Consider the following 9701-nt stretch of genomic DNA (forward strand, 5'->3'; position numbering starts at 1 on the left):
GGGATCCTCCACCAGGGCACAAAATGTATCTATCCTTTTGGAGAGGAATGTGGCGAAAAGATCTATTTGAGGCTTCCCCCAAAGGCTGCCCACCAGGCTCTGACAGACTTCTGAGTGGAGTGTCCATTCTGTGGGAAGGACCTGGAAATCTCCTGCTCAGTCTGTCCGCTCTCACATTCCTCTCCCCTGAACAAACCTTGTTAGAAGAATTATCTTCCTTTGGTTCGCCCAAATCAGTAGATCCCGTGCCAGCTCGTACAGAGCAAAAGAGTGCGTCCCTCCTTGCTTCTTGACATAAAGCCAGAGCTGTCGTATTGTCCGAATTTATCTGCACGACTTTGCCTCTGACTAAGTGTTCGAAGCTCTTTAGCGCCAGGTGAATTGCTAAGAGCTCTTTGCAATTTATGTGCCATGACAACCTGTTCTGCCGACCAGGTGCCTGACACTGTTCTGCCGACCAGGTGCCTGACCCCTCTCTGGGGTCCAAATGTTGCACCCCAGCCCGCCTCCGAGGCGTCTGAAAACAATGTCAGGCTTGGGTTCCGTACTTGCAGGGACACTCCTTTGTTTTCCTTTAGTGGAAGCAACCACCACTTCAAATGATGTTTTATTTCTTCCGATATTGGAAACGTATCCGATAGCTGACCTGTCTTCCAACTCCAACTTCTTCTTAGGAAGAACTGAAGCGGTCGAAGATGTAATCTCCCTAGGAGAAAGAACTGTTCGAGCGAGGAAAGGGTTCCCAGAAGGCTCAGCCATTCCCTCGCCGAAGTGCGCTCTTTCCCTAGAAAGTTCGAAACTGTGGCACAGCCTTTCTTTAGTCTCTCTTGCGATGGAAAAGCTCGAAAACCCCGAGAATCCATCTGAATCCCCAGATAAACCACGTTCTGGCTGGGGATCATCTGAGACTTCTCGAGGTTCACGATCAGTCCCAAAGACTTTGTCAACTCCAGTGTTATTAACAGGTCCTCCAAACACTGCTTTTGAGACCTGGCTCTGATGAGCCAGTCGTCCAGGTACATTGAGACATTTATCCCTTTCAAGTGTAGGTGTCTCGCTACATTTTTCATGACGTCTGTGAAGACTTGAGGAGCCGTGGACAGGCCGAAACACAGGGCCCTGAACTGATAATTTCTTCCTTCGAACATAAATCGAAGGTACTTCCTCGACGAATGGTGGATCGGGATGTGGAAGTATGCGTCCTGAAGGTCTATGGACACCATCCAATCCCCCTTGCCGTAGTGCTGCAAGGACTGAGGCAGACGTTTCCATGCTGAACTTCTGTTGTTCGACAAATTTGTTCAGCGCACTTACGTCCAGTACCGGTCTCCATCCCCCCGAGGCTTTTGTTACAAGAAACAAGCGGTTGTAAAACCCCGGGGAGTTGCAATCCAGTACAAGTTCTATTGCCCTTTTTCCCACATCTGTTCCACCATTTGACGAAGAGTGTCCGTCATCATCTGGTCCCTGTATCTGGCGGACAATTCCCTCGGAGATGTTGTCAAGGGAGGAATGTCCTTGAATGGGATGCGATACCCCTTCTTGATAATCGACATCGTCCAAGTGTTGGCTCCTAACTGTAAGTCTTCCCAGGCTTTCGCAAAATACTGTAGCCTGGCTCCTACGGGTGTCTGGAGGACAGAACTCTCACTTCCCTTTCTTAAAGGCACGGAAGGAAGACCTGCCCCTCTTATCGGTTGACTTCCTTCTGGCGATCGGTCTAGTTGGAAGACCTCCTCGAAAGGGCTGTTTCTGAGCTGGGCGAGCCACTTTCTTCTCCTCACTAGCCACAGGCCTACTCTTCCTTGATGATTGTCTAAGGAGATCCTGGGTGGCCTTTTCCGTCAGAGAATGCGCGATGTCCTTCACCAACTGCGAGGGAAAAAGGTGTTCAGAGAGAGGCGCAAACAATAAGGCGGCTCTCTGCGAATGAGAGACGGCCTTTGTGAGGAAAGCACTGTGCACAGCTCTTTTCTTTAAAACTCCTGCACCATATAGCGAGCATACCTCAGCTGATCCATCCTGAACAGCCTTATCAATGCAGGCTAGGATGCAATTCAGGGTTTCTGGGTCGAGTTGTTCATTTTCTTGAGATTTCTTGGCCAGAACCCCAAGGGACCAATCTAAGAAGTTAAACACTTCTAAGGTGTGAAATAGACCCTTGATGAGGTGGTCCGTTTCCGAAAGCCCCCATGTAACCTTCGCTGCATTCAAGGCGTGCCTTCTCGACGAATCCACCAAACTCGAGAAATCTGATTCGGCTGAAACGGACAGAGACAATCCCATATCCTCTCCCGTTTCGTACCAAATTCCTCTCCTCCCTGTAAGTTTGGCGGGAGGCATACAAAAGACCGTCCTTCCTAACTCCTTCTTCTTCTTGAACCAGGAGTCAAGATTGTAGCGCTCTACCTCATAGAAATTGGCAGGCTTCATTTTAAGGAAAGAGGAAGACTTGAGTGTTTTCGTGCTCGAAAACTGCGAACGTGGTGAAGGGGGAGCAGCTGGTGTCAAAGAGTCTCCATATTCCTCCAACAGAAGGGACGAAAGGACTTTATAATTAGAAGATCCTTCCTTCATTTCGTCCTCCGAGGCATCTTCTGGGTTTAAGAGGCTCGGAAGGAGAAGGCTCTCTCCTTTCTACTGACTCTTCTCTTACTCTCTTACGAGTTGTCCAGGTTCATACGAGGAATGCGCCTGGTGTACAGCAGGAGTATCTCGCCTGGGAGGAGTAGCGTGCTTGGGATCCTCCTGGCGCCTGGCAGGCGCAAAGCGCCTCGAATACTCCTGGCTTCAGCAGGCGCCTGGCGTCTGGCAGGCGCATTTTTTTCATCAGGCGCCTGGCGCCTGGCAGGCGCATTTTCATCAGGCGCCTTGCCGCCTGGCAGGCGCAAAGCGCCTCGAATACTCCTGGCTTTCAGCAGGCGCCCGCCTGGCGCCTCGTAGGCGCATTATGTTCATAATACTCCTGGCGCGTGGTAGGAGTATTAAGTTCCGCATACTCCTGGCGCCTGGGAGGAGTATAAGCTTCGTAAAACTCCTGGCGCCTGGGAGGAGGTATAATCTTCGGAATACCCCTGGTGCCTGGGAGGAGTATTTAGTTCAGAATATCCTGGTGCTTGGGAGGAGTATCCGTCTGATGTTTAGTAGGCGCTTTCCGTCTTTAATAAGTGCTCTACTCCTAACAGGATCTTCTTCTTCATCCAGCTCTTGGCGCTTGAATGAAGATCTTGAATGTTGTCCGGTGGCTCGTTACGCTACTCGGAGTCTGGCTTCTGGTTGGCGCCCTACTCTTGACAGGAGTAGCTTCCTTTCCTACTTCTCGCCTGTCTAGCGCACCGCCCCCCCACCCCCCCCAGAGATGGCCGCCTGAGCGACAACTCCCCTGAAGGATGCGTCGCGCCTGGCAGGAGATAGTTCTTTAGATCTTTTAATAGGAAGCCTATCATCCTTCTTACGAGTAGTCTCCTTATAACGAGTTCCTACTAGCAAGGCTAATTGCTCTTGCATATTCTTCAAAATTTTCTTGGTTGAGGAATCTTCCGAATTAGGAGAGGGAGATCTGTAAGGCGCTCTAGGATCTCTTCCAGTCCCAGAGTCTGACTGTATTCTCGCCCTCTTTACTACCGAAGGAGCTCCTCCTTCCGAGAAGCGCTCGGGACTCGAATTGATCTCATGTTCAGCAGGCGCCTGGCGCCTGGCAGGCTCTTGCATACTCCTCTTCAAAGGACGGGAAAGATTCGACTCCTTCCACCCTCTTCTCGGAGAAGGCGAACTCGACGACGAAAAGCACTCTCGTAGGACCCTCTTATAGCGGTCTTTAGCAGTCGATACGATCGATTCTGCCGAAGGGACGCCTGATCGTTGGGGATTCTCCACAACCCCCGTACGGCTTTCGACTTTCCTTCTCCTCCGGGCCAGGGAGCTTGGAAGAGGTCTAGGCCTGGGAGCGTCGCAGAGACGACCAGACGCCCCCTCCACTACACTGGGGACACTAATATCACTGCCACATTCACTTTCCTTACCTTCCAATGCTGCGACTTTTTCCTGCATTTTCTGAAGGGAAGCTCTAAGTTCTGCTATTTCCGAAGCCGAACTAGAGGGATTAGCCATTTGTGAACGGGCTGAAACAGAATGGTCATTATCATCAAAGGAAGAAGCTACAGAGCTAGAAAGTAAATCATGAGAGGCAGACCTTCTATGGGTTTTCTTCCTCTCTCTATCTCTCTCTAACTTCTTCAAGTAAGAAGTTAGATTCTTCCACTCTTGTGCACTCAGATTCTCACATTCATTACACGTATTCTCAATTGAACATTCAACCATTCTACTCTACACTAGTGTGAGGATCTACCGAAGCTTTCGGAATCCTCACCTTACAGCCCTCATTCACACACACTCTGAAACTAACACTAGAATCAGACATATTCACAAAATCCAAAAACCAAGTCCAAAAAACAGTCCACGATAGCGAATGGCCAAAACAACGATCCGCAAGTACGTCACCAAATTATCAGCGAGAGATGATCAAAAGCTTTGCGAAAAACGAATTCTAGTCAGGAGGAAGTAACAAACAATGTTGATACAGCCGGCGACAGAGAGAATATGATTAGAAAACGGGAATAGTTCCTAGCCCTGCCACCCAGAGCAGGGCGGTAGATCACCTGACCTACCTGTAGCGAGTGCCGCGAAATTTGAAATTCTGTCGGGAACGACGGAGTCTATAGCTATGTATATATCTGACAGGTAAGTTGAATGTATGAAAAATAGTTTGATATTTTTATTTTTTTTAATTAATCACAATAAGCCAGTGATATTGGAAATATTTTATCGTCAGCCAATCACACGCTACCCATGCTCGTGTGGATGGATGGATGTATGAGTTTTAGGGCAAAAGCCCAGGCACTGGGGCGAAAGAAGCCATTCAGCGCAGTAATGGAGAGTAAATAAATTGCATTATAAATAAGTTAATAAGTGTATGAAGAAAATGGTTCATGTATAAATTACCATATGAGAAATGAATGAATTAATGAAGAAATGAATGAAGGAAAATGCTTAACCTAATAAATATATATATCTATGGTGTGATAGATAAAAAATAACTAAATGTTATTAAAAATGTTTATAGACTTTAAAAAGGAGATGAGAGCAGAAATATCTGCTTCATCTCCCAAAATATCACAAAGGGATTTACCCCTAAGATATCTCTCTCTCTGGTTAAAATATCTGGGGCAAGCAACCAGAATGTGCTCCACTGTTAGCATCTCGCCACCGCAAGCACATTCTGGGAGGCTGCCCCCTTCTAGAATAAACTGATGGGTCAAATAAGTGTGCCCAATCCTCAGTCTGCTTAAAACTATTTCTGTTCGCCTATCAGACTGGAAAGACGAAAGGCCACGGCAATATATTATTTCTAATATTTCTGTACTTTCTATTATTGGCAAGATGAGGAGAAGTCCATCTTTCTTGGACCTTTTAGATCTATATGAGGCACTTTACTAAAGGCTGTTTCTGAGGAGACACTAGCAGCTTTCGCCTCCCTATCTGCCATCTCGTTTCCACAAATCCCCACATGTGAAGGGACCCAACAAAAAGAGACAGACTTACGCAAATAATACAAATGGAGGAGCGATTCCTGAACTTTTTGAACTAACGGATGGAAGCTATTGAATTTTTTAATAGCTTCTAAAGTGCTTTTGGAATCAGAGTAAATGACAAAATTAGTGTCGCTACTTTGAACGAACTATATCCAGGGCAGAGACTATGGCTGTTAATTCTGCTGTGAATATGGATGCAAAGTTAGGTAGTTTAGCTGTATATGCTGTATCACCAAGGATAACTGCACAGCCAACACCACTAATTGACTTTGATCCATCCGTATATATTTTTGTCACATTAGTATGGACAGTTTTGTGCTCCAAGAATTTTCCCCTAATCTCTTCCTCAGGACAGTCTTTTTTGTTAAATGCTTTTTTGCACACGGATGCTTCTGGAATAAGCCATGGAGGATACACAGGATGTTTAACTTCCATGACTTTCTGGGATTTAAGATTATTACCCCTAACATCTTCATTTAGTCTAACTTGGAATGGTCTAGAGGCTCTTGTACCAGAAAAGACCCGTGAGTCTGCTTCCCTCAGCACCAGGAAAGAGGGATTTTTGGGAGCACTTTTAATTCTAGCCATGTACCTTAATCCTAGTTCTTGCCTTCTCAAATCAAGGGGAAGTTGGTTAGTATCAATATATATGCTTTCAACAGGCGAAGTTCTAAAAGCCCCTGAGCATATTCTCAGCCCCATATTGTGTACAACATCTAGTTCCTTCAGCCTGGTTTGACAAGCTGAGGAATAAATCTGACAGCCATAGTCTAGCTTGGACCTACACAACGAGTCATATAGTCTCAGCAGGGATTTTTTATCAGCTCCCCAACTAAATCCAGAAACAACCTTTAAAATATTCAGAGATTGTTTAACCTTAATCTTTAAGGAGTTTATGTGGCTGGCCCATGTTAATTTCTGGTCAATGGTCATTCCCAAAAATTTCACTTCATTTTCATAAGGAATGATAGTTAAACTGAGTGTGGGAACCGTGTGGACAGATGAAATAACCAACTATAATGTAGTATTACCATTCATACATTACAAGAGATACTTTATCTCAAGACATTTATATACTTACAACTACAAGTTAAGTTTAACAGCATTTCAGAGAAGGCTGGGGAACCAGATGATTTCACTCATTTTTAAATTTTAAAAATTTGCAAAACTGGTCTACAGTACTAACCTCTAAGTGTTAAGGCTACCTCTTCTGTTAACTTTTTGGTTGGACAGTATATAATGGTGGCTCCATCAGATTTGTACTTTCCCCCAGTAACTCGAACCATTAAAGGGCGAATATCCTCAAATACATTCTTCGTCTTTAACTTGACTTCCAAGTATAAATTTGGACGGTCAAAACTTGTTATGGTCACTACAGGATTTCTGAAAAAATATTTAAGTAAAACTTACCAAGAGTAGGAGACAAGATACAGTGCTAGGAAAAACAAGAACTATACAAAAAAATTTTACTGTTGAGAATTCTAATAATTTATCAACTTTGAAACTACAAATTTCTTTACAATAAAATTCCAGTACAGTGTTAAAAGAAAAACAAAGTATTTTATAACTACAATAAAGAATGAATACTAAGCACTTTTTAAAAATAAAAATAGCCTTTTAATAGAATTACTATTTCTCATCAATGATAATGGGATTTATTCAATAACAACACTTTTAAGGATAAAGGTTACCTGGAAAACAAAACATGTAAGAAATAAAATTCGAAAATCAGATATAAAACAAGACAGTTTACAAAAATAAAAGAACACAATCAGCACAAGGGAAAAACAACTAAACCTAATTTACCACTTAAAGGTTAAGATATTTTGACAAATAATATTTCTGTTTCAAGACATTTAGCCACAACTCTGGAGTAGTGAACAAAGAAAACCTCCTAAAGTATCTCAGATATGAAAGACTAGTACTCCCACAGCTTGCCTAGGTTCCTTGAACCATGCTTTCTGAAGATCCACAAATACTTAGGATGACCTCTAAGAGTTTGCAAGATATCTCTGTCATTGCCTCTACATAAAGATCAGCTATGTTGACTTCCATAACATGAGACCATACTACAAATTTATTGAGCCATTTTTTGCAAGCTGGGACAAGCGCACAATAGACGATGTGAGTGGGGGAAGTGGAGGGAGAATCGTTAATGGAATGTGAGTGACGGGAAAGGAAATTTAAGCATCAAAAGTGGACAGAGTTTATCCTAAAGGCAAAAAACAAAAATAGTAATGGGAGAGGAAATTCAAGCATCAGAAGTAGATGGACTATCCCTCCAAAGTGTAATAAGATGAGCAAATTAATCAGACAGCTTGGGAACCCTACAAGAAGGCAAATCCTCCAAGGAAGGAGGGGCAGCAGGAAGAACACAAGAAATAATCTCTTGCTTGTTTGTAGATGAGCCCTGAGGCTTCACAGGTACAGGTATTTTTCTATGAGAAATATTCACACATTCCTGGTTTTTTAAATAAATTTCATCATAAAATGCACTTTTTGTGATAAAACTATTAAAAAAACCAAGAATAATAAATGAGTTGTAACTAACAAAATAGGCTGTTTTCAGCGTTTTTATAGGGGTTCCAACTATTCGCAGATTCTAACCATTCACGGGGGGGGGGGGGGGGGGGGGGGGGGTCTGGTTCACATCCCCGCGAATATGGGGGGACCGCTGTATATGGAATGTTTTTCAATATAACTTTTACCATACAGTATTAGTCTAGGTGTCGTAAACATATGACATATACATACAATCAATATACCATATTACACAACAGTTTTCTAAACAAAGATTTATAACTCCAGCCACTGATGGTTTCATTGCAGAGACTGCTAAGATTTTGAGTGGATATAATGATTAACATTATAGCACCTCCACCTTCAGGTCAGCAGACCCTCATTTGGTAATCAAAGTTATTTACCCTGCAAAAGCTCAACATCTGAGAATAATCTACATTTTTACTACTTGTAAAATAAGTACATTTAACCTGTTAAGCGTCACCCCATGATCTGCTCAGTACTGCCTTCATCGGGACATTACGTTCAAGACTTTAAGCGTGCTTGTCAAGCCGTCAGTCCCCTGATAATACGTTTACTTGTATAGAAAGTGTAGGAACATTTTTTGGTAACACTCTCAGCACACGTAAGCTGTAAATGGAAACTTATTTCCTGCCTGGTAACTCTTTTTCTGGTGGTTGCTTGGCTGGTTTTCTTTCAGTACGCTTTAGGTGTTTATCGAGACAAGTCGGTCTTTGCTTCTTTCACAAAGAGGAGGCGTATTTCTTCAAATGAGATCAATCAAATATTATATGAGGTGTCCGATATTGATGACCTATTTGATGATGAGAGCTCTAGTTCTGAATCCTCCAGTGATGAGGATATTGAGGGAACAAACTTTTCTTCCGATAGTGGGAGTGAAGATGACTTTTCACTGCCGAGTGACTGGACTCCGAGAGGTAGAGAGAGAGAGAGATCCCTTTACTTCTGTTGCCGATCCCGGCATGAAATTTACAGTTGAAGATAAAGAGAATCAATTAGAATATTTTGATAAATACTTTGATGATGAAATCATTGATTACCTCTTGAAATAAACAAACAGATTTGCAAATCAGTTTCTAGGTGAGAATGTAGAACATTTGTCTCCACAATCATGAGTACATAGATGGTTTGACACTTGTGCAAGCAAAATTTAAGTCTTTATAGGTCTACTTATTTTACAGGGCATTGATTTTAAGCATGATAATTCAATGTATTTCTCAACACAAGAGTGTTTCTTCTCCTTTTTTTCGAAAGGTAATGAGTGGGCGTAGATTTGGCTTGTTGCATAAATTCTTACATTTGGTTGACAATGGTACTATAACCGATGGACCAGGAAGAAAGTTAGTAAAAAATAAAGCCATTCACTGATCTTATTTTGAACAATTACATTCCAAGTAGGAACATTTCAGTTCATGAGTCTTTGTTAGGATGGAAGGGAAATTTATCATGGGTTCAGTATATACCAGCTAAACGTAAAAGGTTTAGAATAAAATTTTATGAACTTTGTGAAAGTTCTACTGGTTATATATGGAACTTTTTCATTTATGCAGGTAAGGACACACAATACAC

General features: G+C 42.9%; 1 protein-coding gene across 2 annotated transcripts in view; it reads right to left on the minus strand.

The window, feature by feature from the left end:
* LOC135212025 (bifunctional 3'-5' exonuclease/ATP-dependent helicase WRN-like) overlaps window positions 1-9701 on the minus strand; it is a 279239-nt gene that overhangs the window by 154921 nt on the left and 114617 nt on the right. For both annotated transcript variants that reach the window (XM_064245317.1, XM_064245319.1), the window contains exon 8: window positions 6778-6974. In XM_064245317.1, coding sequence (XP_064101387.1) covers window positions 6778-6974 — 197 coding nt within the window. The remainder of the gene's footprint in view (window positions 1-6777; window positions 6975-9701) is intronic.

The sequence above is a fragment of the Macrobrachium nipponense genome, chromosome 40 (assembly GCF_015104395.2).
Source record: "Macrobrachium nipponense isolate FS-2020 chromosome 40, ASM1510439v2, whole genome shotgun sequence".
NCBI classification, from domain to species: Eukaryota; Metazoa; Arthropoda; class Malacostraca; order Decapoda; family Palaemonidae; genus Macrobrachium; species Macrobrachium nipponense.